The sequence below is a fragment of the Mugil cephalus genome, chromosome 6, assembly GCF_022458985.1.
Source record: "Mugil cephalus isolate CIBA_MC_2020 chromosome 6, CIBA_Mcephalus_1.1, whole genome shotgun sequence".
NCBI classification, from domain to species: Eukaryota; Metazoa; Chordata; class Actinopteri; order Mugiliformes; family Mugilidae; genus Mugil; species Mugil cephalus.
The window spans coordinates 9,356,062-9,380,487 of record NC_061775.1 but is presented as its reverse complement, the minus strand read 5'-3'; the positions used below and the strand labels follow the sequence as shown (position 1 = coordinate 9,380,487).

General features: G+C 44.4%; 1 protein-coding gene across 12 annotated transcripts in view; it reads right to left on the bottom strand.

Moving 5' to 3' along the window:
* Nucleotides 1-24,426, bottom strand: part of dab1a (DAB adaptor protein 1a) — a 193,031-nt gene that overhangs the window by 15,274 nt on the left and 153,331 nt on the right. For 8 of the 12 annotated variants that reach the window (XM_047586880.1, XM_047586878.1, XM_047586881.1 and 5 more), the window contains 7 exons: nucleotides 13,752-13,891; nucleotides 11,196-11,294; nucleotides 5,801-5,932; nucleotides 2,568-2,687; nucleotides 2,089-2,127; nucleotides 1,608-1,670; nucleotides 232-285 (listed from right to left, as the gene is read on the bottom strand). In XM_047586880.1, the coding sequence (XP_047442836.1) occupies nucleotides 232-285; nucleotides 1,608-1,670; nucleotides 2,089-2,127; nucleotides 2,568-2,687; nucleotides 5,801-5,932; nucleotides 11,196-11,294; nucleotides 13,752-13,891 (647 nt within the window). The remainder of the gene's footprint in view (nucleotides 1-231; nucleotides 286-1,607; nucleotides 1,671-2,088; nucleotides 2,128-2,567; nucleotides 2,688-5,800; nucleotides 5,933-11,195; nucleotides 11,295-13,751; nucleotides 13,892-24,426) is intronic. The other 4 variants (XM_047586883.1, XM_047586886.1, XM_047586885.1 and 1 more) reach the window with 2 other exon arrangements.

Here is a 24,426-nt window from a genome sequence, read left to right as displayed (position 1 = left end):
CACACTGCATAATGCACTGGGTCCCAGCAAACCTCTCAGAGGAACACACTGATTCGCTGCAGGGGGAAGACGCCTTAACAGGAAGTAGAATTGCTGCAATATTAAAGCTGTAGGCTGTAGAATAGGGTGTGGGGGGGGCACTAAGGGTCTGAGTGATGGTGGGACAGCTGAGAGGTTTGTCTGAGAGGGGGAGGCAGGCTGACGGGGGAGAGCAAACACACGGTCACTCACTGGGTGTCGCTTTGGGACGTCATAGACCCCTTCCTTCTGCTGACTGGTGGGAACCTACACAGTTGACCAATAGATTCAGAGCCCGTTACCTCCGGATTAATCCAGCAATGAGACATTACACTGCGACACACTGGACGCCAACGCAACACCTTGAACCCCCGGCTCTCCGCGAATCATACAAATAACTTGTTTGCGCGTGCGGCGGGGATAATCAGAATTAAAATCTACAGAGAGAGGACTCATCTACTAAGTTAATCAGCGGATTACGCGGTGATGGCCTGTCTCTCTTTCTCTGGCTCTCTCCCTAATAAAGAGTGGATGAGGCTGCTTATCATACCCACAGACATGTAATAACTCAGATTGTCACACACATCGAGACATGTAATATTTCTATGTCACCCGCACGGAAAGATTTGACAGCGTGCGTGATGAAAGAAACAATGAGCGGTGATAGGAAAATGTTCATACGGTTTTGGTTTCTGTGACAGTGACACAAGTCTGGAAACAGTTTTATTCTTTCCCACTCGGGTGTCCTCTAATCAGAGTGGTAAATGAAAAATAGCACTCCGACGAAAGATGTGGATATCTATCTAGCACAGCCTGTCTCATTCTGTCTCCTCCTTTCAATGCCTTGTTTACTTCCTTCACATGTTTATTTCCAGAAGCTGCCATCTTTATTCATACATTAGTTCCTCTGTGGCTGGAGGCTGGCTGAGACGCACGTTTCTTACGCCTGATGCGCGAGAGAGAGAGAGCGGGGGTTTGTTTGCGCGTGTTTTTGTTTGTGTGCGATTGTGCGCGCGCCAGCACTCCCTCTATTTTCAATCCATTTTATTTAAAGATCAAACGAGAGGCTGGTGATTAATCTTTCTTTCCCCCGCTTTCTTTCATCTCCTCGGGAAAAGAGGAAGGGGAGGCGAGGGAAAGAGGAGGGGTCCGCCCTCCACGCGGGCCAGGAATAACCTCCGCATCCCCTCCGCGCACGCCGTACCCTCCCCCTCTCCATCCCTCGGAGGTCTGCCCACGTCTCCGAGGAGAGCACCCGGAGAAAGCCTCGTCTCCCTGGAGTAGCCAGCTTTAGCTGTCAAGGCCCTCTGGAGAGCGCTGCCTTTTTGTTCGCCTCTGCTTTTTACCATCTTTTATTTCCTCTATATATAATTTCTGTGTAAAAACAGCAGCAATTAATCCTACGGGCAGACCACTGTATATTTATCCCATTAAAGCGTAATGTAGCTGGTAACAATTGGCCACTAAACAGAACATTAAATCTCTGTGGCTTAAATGCTTTTAGGAACTCCTTGTCAGCAGCTTAACCACAATAGCTACAGTTTAGAGCTAAAGTCAGACACAAGCAAACAAAATGAGCTTGTGAGTACCTGATAAATGCCCTCTTCTGATTGGTCACGGATCGGCTCGTGTCCCGCCTCAAACACAATGTACTACAACGTCAGCAGAGAAGGGGAGAGAGGGGAAAAAAAGAAGCAGGAGGGAAATTGGAAGATAAAGAAATTGAGAGAGAAGTGGTGAAACTGCAGAGAAGTGATTAGTCAGAAAGCATTTGTCAATAGATTCTTGTTAAAAAGCAGATCTCAGAGACACACAGCAGAGGCTTTAAGTGACAGCTAAGAAAATGAACAGATCTTTCGGCTAATCATGCACCCAGACCCGCGGAGACACAGACAGACACACAGTGCCTCCTACTGTAGATGGCTTTCCACACACATCTGCACATGTTGTACTGTTACTACACTGTGCCCACACACAAGCTGTCTCCCCACAGTGCACACAGAGAGGAGCAAGCCGACTGGCTGGAAATGCAGCAGGAGACAGCAGCAGTGCGATTGGTCAGGAAGTTACCTGGTAGACCGGGTCCTCCAGGTCCTCCTCCAGTATTGTCTGCAGGTGAGCGGCGGCAGGAAAGAGAGGGAGAGATCAAACGGGGAGGAGAAGGCAGGAGAGAGGGAAGAGGCGGAGAGTTAAGCCGGTGGAGTAGGAAGAGTAGGCGGTAAGCACAGCAAGACATAGCAGCTTCCCAGCATTCAGATAATCATTTGGCAATCATCAGAGAGAGACAGACTGAGAGATAAAGAGAAATTAAACAGGTGATGCAGAGGAGACAGAACAGAGGAAGGTGAAATAAGCTCAATGGGCAGATGGTGCCACTGATGAAACCTGAAAGTGGGTGCTCCGCGTGTCAATCTTTGATGCGTCTTTTGAGTCTTACCCGACTTGGCTGTCAAGTGTCTCTCAGATGAAGCTCATCATACTTACGGCAGACAATTAAGGAAAGGGTGGCGAAACAGTAACGGCACGCGAGGGAGAGCTGGCGAACGTACCTGGTAGACCGCCTGCTCACACTGCTTGTCTTTCTGAGCCTTCTTCTCCATCTCCTCTCTCTGCTTTATGTCATAGATGAGCTGGAACAAGTCCCGCAGGTCCAGGATCACAGGCTCGGCCTAGGAAGGCAAGGACAGATTACTGACCCATTAACACAAACACTAACGTGAGCACGGCATCGATCAGAACTCATGAAGCTCAAGAGAAATCTGGTTATGTGAAGATTCGTAAACCTGCTCTAGGTTTCGGACAGGAGACTAAGGGACTAAGAGGGGAGAGCTGCAGGAGAAAGAACGCAGTCATTGGCAGAGCACTGCTCCTAACGCAGTGGGCTCAGGCCAAATCATTTAATATGCTTCATCTTTTACCGCAACCCCATCATCATATTCTATTATTTGAGTTGTGCCATGATAATTTTTCCTGATTTCTCAACAGTTTCGAGTTTCAGTATCAGGTTTATCTCTCGTTATAGGTTACTACAGCAAGCTGCACAACACGAGTCCTGCAATCAGACAAGTGACAATGGATAGATTGTGAAACAAGCCGGAAACAAACAGTCATGGAATATTTTGTCCAAGAGCAAAAGGATACAACCAAAGCAATGCGTTTGTCTGAAATCTTTCTTAAAAGGAAAGAAAGTCCTGGCATTGACAATGGACGTTTGCGACTATGCTAAATAAATACTGCCGCCTGTGACCCTGATCTGCAAACCTGGTCAAAACACCACGCTACAGGCTCCACACACTTATCTGCAAAATCCCTACATCTGGTTCAGACAGTGACGAGAGCAGATACTAGCCTCCTGTGTTACCTTGCACCACCTCGGTTGTCAGCGAATGTCGGGACAGCAAATCAGTTAGATGACTCACAAATTCCAAATACTGTCACAGCACAACAGCAATGACGCGACAAGTACAATGGTGTTGCAGCCGCAATCAATTATTGGCTGGAGCTATGCGAGGGTCACGCGGAGTTCATAGACTACACGCCGCCGTGCATAAAGTAGCTCTAGTTCAGCGTTGTCTTCCTGCGAGATGCTCTCGGCTGCCCATTGCTCATGACAGACACATTGGGGTAAACGGTCTCTCCTGTTGAGTCAGCACTGAAACATATTGACTCAGTCTCAGATTCAGACCTGCCTCGCGTTTCTTAAACACGCTCTAATCTCCATATTTTCTTGTCCTTCGCCTTTGCATTCTTTTTATTTATGTCTTTGCTTTTCCTTGAACTCCCAGATAAGAGACGAGACAGGTCGCTAAGAAAAGCACTGAATTTTAAAACCTGCGGAGACGAGTGGGCAGCCCATGCGACCACAACCACGGTTCAGCACTCGAATCAGATGACTAATTCATAGCCTGTGGCAACACGGAAAAATAATTCCGACAAAAAGTAGTAATAAAGACTTTCACTGCAGATCCGCTGTTCTACTAAAAGCTGCACTGTTCAGGATTTAAAGAAAAGATGAGCCTCCAATCCAACTGAATATTAATGCAACAGATTCAAGCAGCTACGTGTGCTCAAATTAAATTCAGGTGTTGGTTACTGGCAGAATATCTCCAGGATATTCCTGAATTTATTTCTTGATATATTGGATTTGCTTGGACCTGTCTTGCCTAAATTAAATTCAGTTAGGGATTTTCTAAATTTCCAAAGACAACTTTCAATAACCTCTAGAGGATGGTGTGAAGACACACATAGGGAAAGTACATGCAATTACAACACTGATTCCTTCATTTATGGAAACCTAGCGCAACATGAACTTAACAATTAGATGTTTTTGTCCGAGGAGGGATTTATCCACTAGTATTTTATTTCTGGAGAGTCAGGATAGCAAATAAACCAAGCAAGAAACACTGAAAAGTATTTTGATACAGTCTCCATTTGGATAGTAATCAATGACAATAAATGAGACATTAAAGAGCATCTTATAACCAGAAATGTTAGATGCACATTTGTTTTTCCTGCTTTTCCATTAGAGGTGATATATAAAGCTTGCATCAAAACACCAGTGAGTCAACACTTCTAGAGAATGGCTGAACCCCCTTTTTCTTATTATTTTAAGAGTGCAAAACACCGGTTTTAATGATTGCCAATGTAATTGCCTAAGTTTTGTTCTCTACCGACTCTATCCTTTGAACTCTCTGTGGCCTTCCTACAAACCAGAAGATTGGTTTTGTAACAAACAGACCTATCCATATTAATTACAACTGTAAGTTTTGAAAAAGTTATAACAATGACTTTGAACTAAGAGCGTGTCTACGCAATCCTTCCCCGCACAATTAGGGTCCTTCCGTCTGCACTAAAACGTCTTTCTTGTGCTGAGACTTTCAGTTGAGTGGTAAGCCAATTACTTTCGAATGTAACCCTAAATTGGCCTTTTCGGAACAACCTTAACTCTTAGTCTTCAAGACGACAGAGACGCACTGTTAATTCACATCAAAGTGGTTACTTTCCAATTACAGCCTCGGCAATAAGCTGTGTGTGTCTACCCCGCTTATTGTCTGCTCCGCAGCAAATAGTCTGAGTGCGAGTGACGGCTGGTTCAAATCCTGAAAACTGGAGCGAAATATAATTATGACCCTTCGTCAGGTAAATGGCAGCTCAGCCGACGGACGAGGTCTTAGCTCTGTGCTACACCGCGAGGCGGTGTAACATCTGATGATCAACTGTTGTTTGAGTCCAAGTGATGCTGGCGCGTTTGTGAGTACAGCCTTGGATGTGCAAGTGTGTGTTTGTGTGTATCTAAGTCAAAGAGCCACAGTTCATGGCCCTGGGAGGATGGATATGCCATTAGAGCTGGTGACACACACTCAAACCCTCATCGACTCACTATGGGAAATCAATATGGCTTCAGAGCGAGCCAGCTGGACCCAGACTAAACAAGCCGGGGAAACAGATAGAACAACAGCAACAGCAATCATAACATGTCCAAAAGAGGTATTCTATTTAATACAGAGAAACCTGCTGCAAGACCAAACCCGAACCCTTCGATACACACTAAATCTGATGTAAACGCTTTGCTTGATGAACAGCAAAAAGCCGCGTGAGCTGCCGCACAAGTGTCCTTATCTAAATGTCAAGAGGTTTGTGGTACAGAGAAAAGACCCTGATGAATCATACATTAACCTACACACAAAGGGCACATGATGAGACACACTCGAACACTTTCTGAGCACATAAATGTGCAAACACACACACACACACACACACACACACATACACAAATACTGACCGACTGGGCGGTTTTGATAGCCACGAAGCGGTGGTTCCCTTCCTTCCCGCAGACGTAGCCAAAGGCTCGGTGGTCCGTGATGTCCTTGGCGATGTAGGAGATCTCGTGGACCGCATGTTGGTGTTGAAGGATCTGCAGCAGGGCAGGGACGCAGGGTGAGTTTGAAGTAATACAATTAATTAATGCAATTATAAGACTAAATTTCAGGTGTACAAAACCCTGAACTCGCTCATTCACAGATTCATAAAGACCGTTCCAAAAAACCTGTGGGAAGCAGGAAAAAAAAAAAACACATGCAAACTCCCCAAAGCATACACACACAGACAAACACTCACACAGAGACCTTGTATCCTGTATTAAACTGTTTCTAGCTCCCTGCCCTCTCTAGTTTAGTCTGGGTGGGGAGTGCCAAGCTGGCGTTGCCCGTGGCAGATGGCACTGTTTTTCCTGAGGACAGAGGGGAGATCACTGACAATCACAACTCGGCAAGCTGTCGACTTGATCACTTCATCTGCGCCCTCGTTCACGACACGCGCGCACACACGCACACACAAACACAATACGCAACTTAATATGCGGCGGCGCTCTATTAAGTCACACTAAATGTCTGCTTTGTTGTTATTGTCTGTGCCAGCTGCATGCTGGGAGCAGAGACACACAGTCGACATAATGACCCGGTAGCCCTCGAGTGCATGCGAGGGGTTGTCACTCTGTGCATCAGAGGCTAAACACACACATCTGCTCCCTCACATCTGAAGCTATTCCGCGAGCGAGACGTGGCAGGGGAGAGTGACAGCGGTTAAACATGAGGCCACTGACACGTGGCGCGCTGAGAGGCCCGGCAGAAATAGATTATCATTGTATGAGTCATGTCTTCTAAATTTAATAATTGGAGTAATGATTATTATTATCACCTCTGATTGATCTGAGAGTGACAGCTGAGGCCGAAAAAAAAACACGTCAACACACACAGCTCATTTGTAGATGTTATTGAATTATCTCTGGGTAGGTGGGGAGGTGACAAAGAGGGACGCTGATTCAAAGAGAGCAGAAAATTAAATGACTGTATGCTTTCGGCTGATCCTCTTCATCTTAATACAGAGTAGCAACAGTTCACACATACGACAAAGAGTCTTAGCGCAGTTGACTTCTGGTCTTTAGACTCTGCCGCCTTTCTGGAACAAACTTAATTACACAGGTAGACACAGGGAGATTATTATCGCGACGAAGTGATGCACGTTGTCTTTCGTGAGTGTATTTGTGTGTGTAGTGAAGAAGCGTCAGAACAGTCGAAATGTACTTCAACTAAAAATCATTTTCAACATGCTCGATATTCTCTCTTCATAGCACTAATAAACATAAAGATTAACAGTGGGTACTTGCATTTGGACTTTGGTATCAAGGTGTTAACACACAAAACATGAATAAATCTTCAAGAGGAACTTGTTTCTGTGGAAATTATAAGACATTTCTGGCAACAAGACTGCGGCAAAAACATTCCCAAGATTTTTTTTTAGCACCTTTCTCAGTAAAGTCTGGACAAAGCAGTGAGATTTAATCCCACAGGGATACTGCTGCTGGAGCAGACATGTCTGGCAGCTTCAACTGTCAGATGTTGCTCAGAGTTGCTTAAATAGATGCACTCTCTGGGGAAGCTGATTGTTTGCAAAAACAGGTGGGTGTATCAGGAAAGTCGATACTGACTGTGTGCTCGGTCTTTCTCCCCAACACTCTTGCTATGCACCACCAGTCCATCTCGTACAATCACACACACGCACACACACACACACACACACACACACACACATGCCGCGTCACTGTCTGTGAGGGACTGTGGGCAGCATGCTGGTCACTGAACCAAGATATTCCCTGTTACGCTGGGAGTGAGGAGGGAGGAGGGGAATCAGCAGGACACCGGCCGTTTCTCCTCCCTGATCTTCACATCGCCCTCCTGGAGGGCAGACATCATCAGAGGGCCCGCGGAGGCTGTCCGGTCTCCAGCCAGCAGGACGGGCCTGAGATTAGCGCTTAGTTTGAAGTTTAATTAGTTCCTCGCGAGAGGTATGACTGCTGTGACGGGATGTTAGAGAGCTCACTGACACTGACACACACAAACACGAGGAGGGCTGGACCTTTAAATATTCTAGTAACTGACAGTTTGTCACCGAACTGTCAGGAAAACTGACTGCGAGGCACAAACATAGACAATAAAAACATTATTTTTGTCACACAGCTTCTTACTACAGGACCACACAAACACAGCCGTGGAACAGTTAGCTCCTTCTGCTGTTTTAAGTGGGCAGGCATTACTGAATCAAACTGAATTATGGTTATGTACTAATAAAACATTTTGCTGTCCAAGTTTTTAGAGAGAAAACACTACTTTAACTGTGTTACATTTGGGGAATCATCACATTACTTATATTCTGTATTTATTTGTTATAGTTTGCATTCATCCACATTCCTAATGAAGAGGCTAGTATTCTGATCACAGGCCATATCCCCTCTAACTTATATAGCAGACTAACGGCTTAAGCTGCAGCCAGAGATTCAGGTGATAGAAGCCACAGATGGCTTCTTCCAGGGACAGAGTATTTGAAGAGGTGAACACATCTGTAAGTAATAGATGAAACACCACCCGATTCTCTGCCAGTGTGGCCCAATCGGGTCAGCAGCAGGAACAATTTTCCCCACTGTGGGACAATTAAGGGTTAAAATTTATTTTATTTATTTATGTCTAACCATATATGTAGTAGTAGTGGAGATTACTTCGATTCAAAAAGGTGTTTTACTCATTGTAACATTGTAGATGTACACAGCACTTATACTGAAAGTGGAAAGTTTGACTTTATTCCATGTATCTGCAGCCAGTTTAGAAACAAAACAGCAGAATTATATTGTGGAAACATTTTATTTTCCTCAATATACTACTAAATTAAGATGTCTTCTGCCTGTCATTTACTTATGTCAATAGAACAGAAGGTAGGTCTTACTGTGGAATAGTGGAAAAACCTCGGCACATGATCAGATACTCTCCTGATCAGACCCACTGACAGTGGTTAAAGGTTCAAATAAGCACAGAAGAGGTAACAGAAACAATTCACACAGATCATTTACAACCAGTTTAATGTCTGAACGCATCCTTTCTCATTCACACTCCAACAGGACCTTTTGCGTTTCCTTGCCTTGTCCTCTGTACTAAGAGGTGGCTGATGAAACTATGGTGCCTCAGTGAGAACAATTCCTGTTTGATTCATGGTTAATCCCTTCAAGCTTCACCCTCAGTTCACGTCAGCCTCTGATCTTGACCCCTTTCATTCGTCTATCCAAACCTTCCAATTAACATTGAAAACGGGATGGATCTTTGACAACGTACGGTGACAGTACATCTGAGAGGACCCAAATTGAATGTATAGAAGAGTGTGGCCTTGACACCCGTGTATTTCTTTGCATAGGCCTTTCTCTTGGCTGAACTGGATTAATTTGATCTCTCTGATGTCATTCACTGAGGGAACAGCAGACAGGATGACGAGCCCAGCCCTTCACTCTTCTTCATGACCTGACATGGTGCAGTGGCCTTACTGCGGCTGACAACAAGGGTCGGAGAGGGCAGTGCTGTGTGTGCCTAGGTGTGTCTGCATGTATGTGTGTGCTGAGAGAGAGAGGCTGACAGAAAGAGAGACATGCTGGCCTGCCCTCTGTTAGATTAATGTTTCCCCTCTTCTTCTCCTCCATCTCAAGCGCCACCTCCATCCATCCTGCTCGACCTTCCCTCCTCCAAGAGAGAGGCCATCCATCCATTCGTTCAGCCATACATCCATCCACCCATCTGGCTGACTGATGCACAGGAGGGGAATGAGACTGTCAAGATCCCTGAACCTCAGCACAGTCATTCTCTCTTTCTCGTTCTCCCTCTCTCCTTCCCTCTCCCCCCCCCTCCCCAGCTATTAGGAGTGGGTGAAGGACTGATAGTAAGGACAGCATATCTCTATACTTAATATTAATGCGAGGAGACAGAGGACAAGGTCTCCCTGTAGAGAGCTTTATTTTGACATATGCTTACTGATTCTTCACCTATCCACCTGACTCTGTTTAAGTCCGTCTCTCCCCTGTTTATCTCACAGCCTTGTCTCCTCTTTCCGTCTCTTTCTCCAACTTAATCCTTCCGCTTTTCTACATCTCTGATCAAGTTATTTTTCTCTGTTGGTCATTATAGAAATGTTGAATAGAAAGACTAAAAAAGAAGGACTGCAATAGTGATAGAGACATGTGGCAGTATCCAATATGGCCGCCACGTGGGTGGCCACATCTTACTGTGCGCTGCATGTCACATGAGAGGCACTGTTGAATTGTTGCTAGGTACGCACACGCACACACACACACACACACACACACACACACACACACACACACACACACACACACACACACACACACAGTGTCAGTGACATTGAGCTCCAGTCACAGTATAAATCGAAGACTTAACATGTCAGCCACCATCACTCGATGTATGAGCAGCCTCATATTACAGTGGACTACTCAGGACAGGACAGTGCAGTGAAACAGGATAATGCACATCACATACACAACAGCTGACTGTACAGTGTTGTGTTTTAAGGCTGTTTTGCTCCAGCTGCCAAAATACATCTAAAAACTAACATGCACAGAGGCAGGCTCCAGTTAGCAACCGGCGGCAAACACCTTAAAATGGATTTTTAAAGATTGATTTTTAGAAGTTTCGAGGATTGAACGGGGCACTAATTCTTCACCATTAACACAGAAAAAAAGCAAAAAGGCCTGTGAATGTATGCATTACATACATTTCTTGCTCAAGGATACAGTGACAGGTTCGGCCAGTTGGGGCACTGAACCTCGATAACACCTATCAGAGGGTCCTTGACTGAGAAAATCAAATCACTTGGCACTTTCAGTGACTTTCCCTTGAGCTACAAGCATACTCATCCTACAACTGCATTTAATAACCGGATTCTTTTGAACACAGAGTGCCCTCTATTTATGACTGATCTTTTTAAATGGACTGTGGGGAATCATTGTAGACGGACGGTGAAGTCTGGACAGATCCCATCGGTCAAACATAAAAGCAGCCATGTAAGAAGGAAAACGCATAATCCTGGAGCACAATATGGAACCAGTGTTGTCGCTGTTTGCGCAGAGGCAGACAATAGGCTAGCCATGTTCTTTCATCTACCGAGGCCTTGTTCTCAGGGTTTCAATTAGGGCCTTTTGATTTCCCCAGGGGCCTCTCCCGCTCATGGAGATGCCTCATTAACAGAGGAAACACAACACACACTCTCACACACAGAAAATCCTGCATGCAGTAGTTCACGTGCACACGTGCACAACGAAATGCACCCGCGTTGGCTTCAGAGCTTACCCCCGACTTCTCATCAAAGATCTTGATCCCTCCGAAGGAAACAGTTAGAAACACCTTCTGTTTGTGTTCTCCTTTAGACCGCGCCGCTGCAGCGATACCCTGAGGGAGGGAAAACACACACAAAGACGTGGCGCAAACAAACACATTAGAAGCAGAACAGGAGTACACAGGCAATATGACAGGAATGTCCATGAGGAGCATCTCTCTATGGATGACCATCTAAAACACCATTTTCTTGTTTACTCGTCAGTTAAATTCTCTACAAAGTCAGCAATAAGTTTGATATATCGACATTACTTTATAATCAGACAGTGGAGAAAATTTTATGAACTGGAACTTTTGGGTTAGAGGTGCAACTTGGGACTGAAGGTCCTTGGTTCGCCCACTGCTCCAACTGTACACACTATAACAGTGTGACTGAATGGATGAGTCAAATGGCAGGAACATTATTTTCTCTTAGTGATCAATACAATATAAATTATTATTATTACCAACCAACCAACACAACAGTGAGGAATATATTTGAGAGTAAAGAGAGAAAATACACTTTTCAGGCCACAGTTAAGAAATTACCATTTGTTATACTTTCCAGTATTTTTTGAAACTTTTTGAAATACTGAACCGCCATTATCAAACTAAAATTTTCAGCATGGCAAAAGCCTTTGTAGAATATATCACTTTATGACAACACAACTGCTTGAGGGCACTGAACGCAGAACAATGACATGCTGATGATTTATAACTTTAAGTGTTTCTCAGGGTGGAATGTCCCCTTAATGCACCCCACCTCCCATTTGCATAGGTGAGTCACAACAGCAAAAGAGACGCACAGAAACAAAGGAGCCGGGCTGGAAAAGGGAGGAGCGGTATGAAAGAAGAGGTGGAGAGATCAGAGAAAAAGAGGTGATGGATTTCCTGTCTGAATAAATGAGGAGGAGGGAAGCTGTTTGATCAATGAGCTGTCTATCCTCTTCTGACCCTTACAGGTCTCCGCTGGATAGAGTTCTCACTGCACGTAAATAAAACGCAAATGTAATTTTCTCCACTTAAACATCCCCTGCAGTATGAGTTAAGAGACAATTAATAATGAATAAGGCGCTATTCAAACTGATAGCGTTTCCAAATTCTTCCAGCGTGGAGAAAATATGCAAAAATCTAGAGCTTTGTTTAAGGATGTGACTGTTCAGGGAACATTTGAGCATTTTTTAGCCCTTCAGTAATGACAAAGTCTGTTTTTCACACTGTAATCACTTGTGTCATAAACTGAAATAGTTGATTAGAGCGTTATTCATAAATGAACACAAAACGGTGTACTTCTCTTCATCTTCATCATCGCTGCTCATCTCCCTCTCACCTTTCGTCAAAATGATTCCCCTCCTCTGCTCTCTCCTCTGGTAACTGCCCCATCTGTCTGCCTCTCCCTCTAATTGTCCCTGTCCTTGCAAATGAGACATTCGCCCCATTCCCCTTCTCATCCATATGGCTAACCTCCTCGCTCCCTCTTGCACTGATCATCGCGGTCCCTATAAATTCTCCAACTTCTCCATTTTTTAAGTCCCTCTTTCCGCCTCGCTCCTCGGGCAGTCTGCAAAAGAACAAGCGTGCAGGCAGTCACGCGCAGAGGTGCAGCTACTCTGCCATGTACATCGCATGCATATTTAAATGTTAAACTTGTGCATATGCATGAAGACTATTCATGGGCTGGAAATTGCGATTCCGATTGATGTTCAGTGTTTGTTTGTTTCGTTTTGTTTTGTTTTGTGTGAGTTGTGGAACTTCTTACAGCTGCAGGGAACCGTGATCCATCCTCTCTTTGGGAGTTGATGTCCTCCACATGTTGTAATTTCTCGGTACAAGTATATAAAGTTCAAAGTGTTTCCTCCAGTAGTGACCTGGTCTATATTTACCTCTACTGCAGTAGGCAACAGGACTTTCTCTGAAGCAGACACCTATTAGCACGCCTTCACTTCTAATTCTCCCTGTTTGATGAGTAGAACTGGTCACATTTTAATGCGAAGCCTAATCCACTACTCTTTGATTGTTAAAGTTAACGGCAGCACTGTAACTGCATCGAATTAAAAAACCCTTTGCACTCCAGTTTATAGAAACACCTGTTTTTTTTTTAGCGGGGCTTTTATTGTGAATTTTTTTGCAGGCATGCCATATGCAACAACAGTAGGCCAGGATTAAAGGATGACAAAGAACACATATCCACGCTCTGTCACTGAAATAGGACGACATTATTTGAGATGAGTAATCCAGAACAACAAAGTGTTGAAAACAGCATGATTCTATTGTTGAATTCATTAATTTAAATCTGTAGAAATGTACCATTACCCTGAACTGGCACGCGCATTATATGACCAGGAATTTATCCACCCTGGTTATTTTCCCTGGCCTGCATTTGGGCTAATTATTATCTAACACCTTGCCTTTAACTGACTACTATTTATTATTTGAGGAATTTTTTGCATCTCAGTAGCAACCTTTAGGCTGTTAATTCAATTCTTCATCAGCTGAGAAAAAAAAAAAAAGGAGAGGAAAGACGTTTCTTACCTTGAGCTTCATCATTGAGTCCTGGCAGAGTTTGTCTCCACGGGCGGCAGTGACCTCGTCCAGGCCGATGAGCTTGGCCTTGTAGCGGACGCCATCGCCCTTAAAACGCCTGATGAGAGCCGCCTCGCTGCGATCCTGCCCTGTGGACACAGACGCACGCACACACTCACTCTGCAGTCTACAGTACATCTTCCAGTCAAGGACCTCAATCTACCTCAGACCAGTGCTATTACCTCAGGGTCATCAATCACATGGACCACAAAAGACCACAACAGTGATGTTTCAAAAAAAACAAAAACTAAACAAAGCACAGCACAGGTTAAATCTACTGATTTTAGCGACGTCTTGTTACACAGTTAATTCAGATTGCGGGCAATGAACTGTGGTATCATATGAATGGCACTGGTCAATACACTCGGGCATGTGAATCGATGGTGTTCAGCAGGATGAGAGCTGAAATAGTAACTGTGGCCCTCTGCGTCCATTACCCATACCAAATAATGGAGTGACATTTTGCTCTTATCTCCCGTCTCCTGCAGGTCTCCCTATCTCCTCACTTGCTATTGTGCGCCAGATTGTCGGCATTGTGTGCATGCATTAGCGAGTGTCGGCCGTGGCTCTCACGTGTTGACCTTGCTCTCGTCCAGGAAGTCTCTATGTTATCTCCCATGTTCCTCTTTGCACACAAAACGGAGCAGAGAATTTGAGAGTGGGCAGTTACAAGGCTAAGCCAAAAGAATTTACATCGTGTTATCGCTTATTTCTTCCACCCATCCTGTTTCTTTATCTCTGAAGTGCAGTGCGCAAACATTTAAATTTTTGCATAGGAAAAAACACTGATGCACCTTACTGCATTATCTGTGTGTTCACGTGTGTGTGCGTGTGTGAGAGTGAAAGACTGCAAGAGTGATAGCGGGAGGGAGAGGCATAATGATAATGCAGCATATTCAGATAATATATTGAGGCATTAGTTCTGTACTCTATAACAGCGTGGTGACTCTTGGAAGGTCATAGTCGGAGTGATGGAGAGGTCCCACTCCTCGTTTCCCCCTTCTTCCACGCTCCCTCCATTCACACAGAGTCCCTACAGCATTGCAGTATAATAGAAATGAGTCTTTTAACCAGCAGCACATAATGTGGCTCTACTGAATCATCGGTGCCCAACACTAATCTCCCACCTCCCTCGATGTTTCCTGCTTGCACACATTTGAACTCATGCAAACATGCCCCTTTGTAGAGCCCCATTTGCATCATCTGAGTAAATAATATTCACACTTATTTTTAGAGGTTGGACCATACTTAAGGATATTTAAGACTACAAAAGACCTCATTATCACACAGCACAGCCGGATGCTTGCGCTGGGTTAGCCCCATGTTAATAGTCTTGAGCTGTGTAAGCCTCAAATAACAAGTTTTATAAGTGCAAGGCTGCCAGAATTCATGTTTGTGAACATGAATTTGGTGGAAATCCTTGTCCCACGTGAGGAGGAACCGGGCAAATCTACACCTACACGCTCACAAACGTGGTTCGGTTGAAGTCAAGCCTCTGAATTATTGAACAGACTCAGACCTACTTGGGATAAATCACGACTGTTTGTCTCAAAGTCCTAAAAGACAAAAGAGATGAAGAATATCTGTCCCTATTTTGGAGAGAGTGAGAGAGAACAGCCATCTCTAATGTGTCACGTCTCAGTTGGGCCGAGATGAGAGTAAGCGACTAAACCACTGGAGGTTTGTCCTGTTCAAAGCGGAGATGCTCATTTGAACCCATTTAAATATTGCCTTCATTAAAGTCGAAGCCGTCTCGTAAAATATGGAAAAATGCACACATAAACCCAGCCGAACTCCCCCCCAAACACATATTTTCCCAAGAAATGTGCCGCCGCCGCCGCCGCGTGTGAGAAACACATTCATAATTCTTTCACATTCAAACGCGAGCTGTCTGTCAGGAAACACAATTGCCTTAAATCTCTGCTCGTGGAAACAAGCCGGGAAAGTTTAACGTGATATTGCAGATAAAGTTAAATTATGTTGCAAGGAGTCTTTTTTTTTTTTTTTATAGCCACCAACAAGAATTAAAGCTGCCTGGGGGAGCTGTCTTGTAAACAAAAGTTCTGTTTACATTCGCTGGTGCTGACAAAAAGTAATTATTGTGTGTATCCTTGAGGTCTGACAAGTTTTTCTGAGTGCCTCCTTCCTCATGAAACATTTGTAAAGTTGATGTTTTTTCCTTCGTTACATCAAATCGCGCATATTTTTCATTTGTGTTTACGAGCTTGCAGTGCTCTTCCTTGCCTTTGTTAAATCACTGGAGATGTGCGCAGGATGAGCACTGATCAGCATGAAAAAGTAGCTGCTATGTGTCTATGACAGACAGTCAAGCCGTAGTTTACATGAGTCTGTCCAGACTCAAATACTAAGAAAATAAATAAATCACACAATATGATGTACTGAAGAAGCAGCTGATCAAAAGCTTGAGATTGATTATTTCCTCCACTGTTAATCCTCGAGTAGATTCAATAAATATTTAGCACGGGTAGATGCTGCCTGTAGGTGAAGAAACATCTAAACAAAGCTACTTAAGGACAACTCTGAGGTCTTTTAGATTATAGTGTTACTGTGGTTAGTTGTAGGTCTATCCAGTTGCGTGTCACTACTCCTTTGCATTGGCTGAAACGCGCCTCATAATGAAATCACAATTAGCTGTTCGGGCTATGGCAGGATACGTTTGAGTGGCTTTAGTGAACAATACATTTTGATTCACTGATTACTATTTGCAAATGTATTTTATTTAAATATTTTCCCCAACTAAATTAGATAATTTGATTACAGTCATGCACTCATCTGAGGATCCATGTCTTCATAATTACACAGACTGTGCAGGACTTCCTCTGTGTGTGTGTGTGTGTGTGTGTGTGTGTGTGTGTGTGTGTGAGTGAGGATGAATCTACGTGAGTGTTAAATAACACTGAATGTGTCCAGCTGCTTTTGTCTCACCGGAACAGTGGTTTTCATTTGAGTTTGACATTTAAGACCCGCCTGCTCCATCTGCATCCATCACCATTACAGCTGCTATACTTAGCACGCAGAGGGAGACAATGAGAGACAGAGATGGAGAAGTCAAAAAGGCCAAGAGGGGAAGAAAGAGAGAAAAATGTAGAGAAGGTCCAGGGTTACTTCTCCTGCTGAGTGGCTGATATTATTACCTTTAGGGAACACGTTTCATGAAAGGCCTCCCTGTGAGTGCGTGAGAATGCGTGTGTTGGTGTGTGTGTGTGTGTGTGTGTGTGTGTCAGCAGGGGAAGCATTCAGTCTGCTGTAATTAAATGTCTGCTATTGCTGTGACCCCGCTGAGCTTCAAACACAACTAATGAAAGAATCTTTCGTTTCATCTGTCATGGCTGCTCCACAGACAAGCACACATACACATTCATGTCTTTCTCTATTACACTCACACAGAACCCCAAGTGTGTGTAGTCACATGTCCTCACACATCCCACCTACCATACCATAACACTAATGAAAGCATCTTCTGGAACATCAATCATATCTACTCCACTGACCAGCTGACACACACGGACACACAATCACGCACACAGTTGTACATACTGTTCATATACATAGGCTATGCATGTGGCCTCCCATGTTCTAATCTGGGAGTGGTTTCAACTAGTACAGTGAAAACAAAATACCTCTGCACACACAACTGGATTCTCCTACAACCAATCAGAGTCATTGTGTTGTAAAAACAAAAAATTCAACTTAACGTGTACGCAGATGATGTGTATGACTACATTGCATTGGCCCAGCAGATCTTTGCTGTGTTTCTGAGTCTGTTTCAAGCTCACTGACACCATGTCATAGAAGCTGCCAGCTGATTGGGTCTGGGTCTGTTATCATTTCAAATAATTAGGTTGAAATGACTTAATCTGGGGTCGGGACAGTGGTGCATTGGTTAGCACTGATGCCTCACAGCAAGGTTCGAAATCCGACTGGGGCCTTTCTAGGTGGAGTTTGCATGTTCTCCCTGTGTCTGTGTGGGTTCTGTCATGTTACTCCTGATGCCCGTTAGGCTCATTGGTGAATCTAAATTGGCCTTAGGTGTGAGTGTGAATGGTTGTCTGTCTCCTTGTGTCAGGCCTGCGATAGCCTGGAGAATTGTCTGGAAGGTTTACTCCGTAGCTAAGATAGGCTCCAGTCCCGACGTGACCCCCTTGAGCTGTTATAGAAGATGAGATGACTTAGCATGCTGCTAGCTTTTGATGTTTATTCCTAATTTCTTGAGGCTAATAAGGCTACCAAGTAGACAGCGCTCACTGCATTGTGGCCAATTTAGTTAACACAGAGATAAATTGCACACTTAAACTGGTAAATATCAGTATGTAGAGCGGGTCGTCCACGAACAAGAGGGTTAGGCTAAAAACCCCCCCGGTGCATGGACCACATGATGAATTCTCCTGGAGGAACACACTGAATCCTGAGTTGCTCCCAGCGCTTGGCAGTGGTTTGTGAATGTGGGTGCAGCAGAGTGCAAGACCATTTACTAATGACTGGAAAAGTAGGTACAAATAGTCAGCCAAGATTTTCTTTGGGCGACTGCAGCCCTACACATTATGCTCCCTCTGATATTCACTTATCCCAAGCCTCATGAGGGCAGGTCTCCTCGGCACTGCTGCACATTTCATCTATAATATTGTCTTGTCCTTAATGCCCTGTGGAGACTTATGTTATTATTTGGAACTACTGCATATATAAATGAGGTGAACTGATAACCTGGCTTGAATTAAAACCACACCACACGCTACAGTAGGATACTGGAGATGTAATATCTGGAATTCAGCTTTTCAGACTATGGTAAAACATTTCATACCCTGAAGAGCATTTGTGTATGTGCGACAGTACTTGGTATGCAGGATTGGTTTACAACTGCTTGAAGCTTGTTGCTTCCGACAGACAGGACATAAAGAGGAGAGCAGGGGATGGAAAGGAGGGATAGAACGTGATGGATGGATGAATGAGCGAAGCCTCCGTTGGATAAATGTCACTCAGGATTAGAGCGTTATGACAGGCAGAACCCCCCCGACACACATTCGCACAACTATCCACCCACAAACACACACATACAAACACACACACACGCACGCACATAGGTGATAGATGGTGGTACAGTGCGTCAAGCCCTTCAGGGAAGCCCCTAGCATCGCCCCTGGCAACTGTAACCTTCTGGCTCCTGCCTGTCCCTTCATCACTCTTTCCTGGTTTCCTGCTCTCCTCCTTTAAAGCCACAACCCTTCTACATGATTGTTCCCCTCTAGCTGGAACCCCCCCCCCCTCCCCCCCCACTTAACACAGTGCCTTGATAGCTAAATGGCTATGGAAGGTTAAAGGTCAAGGAACTCAAGTCAAGTGAAAACTGTTAAAGACGAGCTGGAGGTAGCACAGCTGAAGGTGTTGGGGTTTTCTCTAGCTGTGACCATGATGCACAGAATCAGGACAGAGTACATCAGAGGAACACGGCTCACGTGAGATGTTTCTGAGAGAAAGCTAGGGGTGCCAGGCTAAGATGGTTTGAACATGTTCAGAGGAGGGATAGTGAATATGTTGGTTGAAGGATGCTGAAGGGATGCTGCTGCCAGGCAGGATGCCTAAAAGAAGACCAAAGAGGAGGTTTATGGATGCAGTGAAAGAGGACATGAAGCGTGTGGCTGTGGCGACCCCTGAAGGGAACAGCTGAAAGGAAAAGAAGAAAAGAGAAGAAGACATTAGAGACTTGGGCCATCAGTTTAAGGCCATTGAGCAAAAAGATGTGAGAGATGTAGCAGCTTGCTTCAGCAAATAACTTTAAGACGTGTGACGTTAATATTTGCGATATTCCTCAGAAATGACGTTAATGGCAAAAAATGCTGATGATGCTCGTCCCAGTGGCAGCGCATATCCGCACTCATCCACTTGTTTTCAGCAGGCCTGCATTGTTTGCTGTGGCTGGTAAAGTGTGGAGCTTGTTTCACTGTGCTCCAGATGAAGAAGTGCCCAGAGGCTCTTAACTACAGCTGGGATGGTTCCCAACAAACACTCAACAGCACATGAGGGAACCCGGCAGTTATTCTCCAATTAATCCTGCTTCTAAACCCTGCTGCTGAACCTGCGTGTGTGTGAATATGTGTGTGTTATTTCTGTGCTTCCCATACCTACCAGAGACTTGTTCTGAAGAGGCTTTCACTCATACCTCACTCACAGGAACAAACGGCAAGTTTCCCCCTCAGCTGCTTCCCTAATGCTGGCACACTGATCTGGCGTACAAAAACTCGCACTTGACTGAGTAAACACATATCACGCAGGAAAACAGAACCACAGTTGTGGAGGTGTAAAATGAGATGATAAATTACGATGACCACTCATCAACTAAATGAGCACCGTGCTTTTATAGATGTGTATTTTTCTGTCTTATTTGTAACGTGACTGCTTGTTTTGTGTGTTTATCATATAAAGACGCTTCTATAAAACAAATTTGTGTAACCATTGCGACTTACTTAGTATCAACGCAAGACAGGAGAGCATGCCCGTGGAGGCTTGACAACGAGGGAAGTGAGCCTGTTGGGAGATGAAATGCAGATATGCTGGCTCTAATGTTTCCCTTTTATCTCAATAATCCTTCTTTCTCCACATCCGTGGTCATTTCCCTCCTCTCCCCGGCTCTATCTCCGTGTCACCTGCTGCTCTAACCTGGAGGACTGCATGACAAGGTCCCAGCCAGGAACCTACATGTGCATAAAAGTGTGTGTGTGTGTGTGTGTGTGTGTCCTGAGGCATCCCGCTATCCTGTCTGGCAGAAAACACAGAACAAATTAGAGCTGGAAAATACGTCAGGGACAGACGCAGCACACTGCCCATTACCGTCCCACATAAACTCCTGCACTCTCAGGAACACCCGCACCCTTTGTCAAGGTCACTTTAGAAAAGCAGACAGAGGAAACGTATCTTTAGAGTTTGGGGAACACAGACCAGACTTTTTTGCAGTTATTTATTTCCGTAGGACCTGACAGCACTGGCATCCCTTATGCAATTAAAAATACTTTAATATTCTTAAGAGTCTGATTATTTTCAGTACTATATACTGTACAACTGCATGATTTGGTGTCATCGTGTGATGCTATATCACACTGATCAGCCATATTTCTCCTCTATACTGCACCGTGACAGCAGCAGCTGGGTGGGCATCACTAGTTTAACTGACACTAATTATTCACAGATGTGTGTCAGTGTGTTAATGTTTACAGCAACAATATGTTTTTATGAGTTTTAATTAGTGACAAACTTATTCTTGATTCTTATCCTTCATATCACTTTAGATGATAAAGAATCTGATCATTTTAACTGTAGATATTTTAATTATAATTTTCAGTTTATTCAGTATTTTGGTTATACCACACAACCTGTGCAGGTTTCACCCCTTTTCTCCGCTGAGGCCAGGTGGGACAGGCTCCAGCCCCCACAAGTGGTTATAGATGATCTATTGATGGATTTTTCTGGGGCACTGCTTTACGCATGCAGCCGAACCTTTCAGATCTCTGTCTTGGCTGGATTTGTTTTTCATGCAACCAAGTTTTTCATGAACCACAAAGAGGAGCGCAGCAGAGCTCCCGCTTCGGCGCTTCCAAACCCGTCTGCGTGGTTTTTATTCTCAGTGTCAAAAAATTTTCAGAGGTTCTGGTTTCTGTGTAGTCTACAAAAAGCACTCAGCTGATGTTAACTAAATGAAACGCAATGTGCTGTTTGTTCACACCGTGTTGATTAAGAGTAGAGTCTTAATGCAACAGGCAATGAAACGCGCCCTGTTGAATCCAGGTTCCAGGATGAAAAAGAAAAAATACGGATCTCGTGTTGTTCCTTTTTTTCATTCGTGTGAACAGCCTGATATGAATACGATGATGTCATGGCCCCACTCTCATCCCGGCGTCCCCCACCCTCTAGCCCCTGACTACAACATTAATGGTGGACTATGTGCTTGTGACAGTGCTGCGTCACACGTTGACCATTGTTAGACAGACACATGAACATGTTCTCTTTATGTCCTCATCTCCTCTAACAACATCTGCTGGTTGTAAAGTTATTTTTTTCTTGCCCTGTATTTAAATACAAGGTAATTGTTCACTAACGGTGCATAACATAGCCTGCAAGTGTGCAAGTTAGTGTGTATGCAACTATGCTTTGCTTTTGTGTCAGTTGTGTGTTTTCCGGGCTCTGACAGGGTATCACAGAGCACAGTGTGTAAACAAACAGCTTGCATCTTGTCATGCGACGCTGACGCAGATCCCCCCCCCCCCAGCACTGCAGTATTCAATGCCCCTAAGCTGCCACTCGCTCACACACTCGCGCAGAAATGGTCATGTAGTGTTCTGCTGCAAGAGAAGGAGTAGCTTTTCACAGCCCCACAGTGTGAGCTTCCACCAAATACTTCCTACCGTCAGAAGGACTAGAGAAAGCAGCGCACACTTTGTCCTTGCTGTTCCTCCCTTAGTCCCTTACCTGAACACACACACACACACACACACACAAAAGTGTAAAAATGTGTTTCCCAATCCCACTGACTCTGGTGCGCTTGTGTGCAGTGCACATTTATGGACGAGTGTGTCGTATTTGCCGCTGCTGAACACTGCTTCTTTCAAAGTATTAGGAAACACAGGTAACTCCTCAGAACACAGCAGCCGTCCTTTCATGCCAGAACAAAGCCTTCCCTCGTGTCTGTCATCCCCACTGAAAATATAGAATCACTTGAAGTTGTTGTCCTTCCCCTCTCTATCGTTCTGTGTCTTATCTCGTGTAATGAACCTCTCCATTCCTTGACTCAGCCAGGGTCCGAGAAGAGATGGACGGAGCAGAGGAGGACTGATGAACATCATACAGCATGAAAAGCAAATGGTGTCTCTGCCATCTGCCAGCGTGTCTCTCCATGTCCCCAACTCTCTCTTATCTCCTGTCTGTGTACATACAAGCATCAGTTTCACGTCTTTTAAGTACAACTTAAGTTAAATTCCCCGTCGGCTGTGTTAAAAACTGCTTTGTAAATGACATGTTCAAGGCTCCTTTTTTTGTGAGTAAACAACGTACAAGAAATTTATTTTGTTCCTTTGACTTTTTTTTTTTAAAGATAATTGCAGCGTAGAAACAGAAAACGTGGAAGCAGAGAGAAGGGTGAAACTTCTCCGGCCAGAGTCTTTATCAGAAGACCACCAGGAGGTCCCATGTTTCTGAAGTTTCCAGTGCAGACAAACACAAATCAGTGTGTTACACCAATAAGCTGATTTGCATGGCATGTTTACATCCATTCGCAATCATGGTGGCTCCCACCACCAGGCATGCTGACATACGACAGGAAAAGCCTGATTGTGACCATCAGAAGAATTCTTTTAATGGATGCTTTTAAAAGAAAAATACATGGTATACTGCAGCAGCACGACCACCATGCATCCAACAGAGTAGATCCGTGTACTTAAAGTGAGTTTTGTTTGATTGTTGGTGGTCAGTGGTTTTCAAGAACTCAACACAGACTAGAGCTGATGCTAATACTATGGCAACACCGATTTCCAGTAACTTCGCAAGTTGTACGGCCTGTGTTTATGTAATATATAAAACTATTATCCACTCGCTCTAACACTCTAGTGTTATGAGGTTAACATTGATTTTAGACTTCATGTTAAAATATGTTATTAAATTATTATGGAAATTAAATAAAAGTTATTGTGGAAGTTATATTATCTTCTTATAACCAAGATAATCATATTGACTGTAGTGGCAGCAGTTGTTTAGATCTATGTTTACTTATCCGTGGTTGTACATATACGTCTCCCTTGTGTCACCTGTGTATGTGACAAACAATACAGGGAAACACAAAAAAACTGCTTCCCACCACTTGATATAATGCTGAATTTATACTTTCCATCCATCAAATAACAATAATATTTAATAGTGTGTCACTTCCACTCTGTGTCTCAGGTTAGGCTGTAAATTCTGTACATGCGTTGAGAGAAATCTGAAAAGCAAAGCAGCAGCCTGTCAGTCACCGACAAATAAGAAATGCCCTTTCAACGTGCAGTCCTTCAAACTGCACAGCAGGGTGAAAGTATCAGCTTCTATTAGAGCTCGTGTGTGACATTGGGACATTTTCCTTTTGTGCAAATTATTTGCAGGGAGCAAACTGTTGCTATGGAGACTGTAGTTAGTGATGCGGTGGGCAAAGCCACACCAACTAGTGTGGAGGAGAGGACTAAGCTGAACATAGCGAGAGGATCACAGAGAACACCAGCGACCACACACACACACACACACACACAGATACACACACCAAGGAAGGCAAATAAAAGGATTTTCCTGATATATACTTTCTCCGTGAGTCAGCCGTTTTCAACGCTAATTCGCTGCGGACACATCAGAGAGCTTCGATGAAGGTTTTTGAACACTCGGGGAAGAGGGGCAGAAGAGCGTGTGATTGGGGTTGCCGCACAGAAAGAGGATGCAAGTTTGCCGAGAAGAATGGGAATGGGCCCGATGGCATCTCGCTGCCCTTAAAACGAACGAGTGGCTACTGTGAGAGCAGGTGAAAGAGCAGAGAGCACCGGGACAGAGAGAGGTTTCCAGAAATAAACTGACGGGAGAGAATGGCAGGAGAGGACAGAGG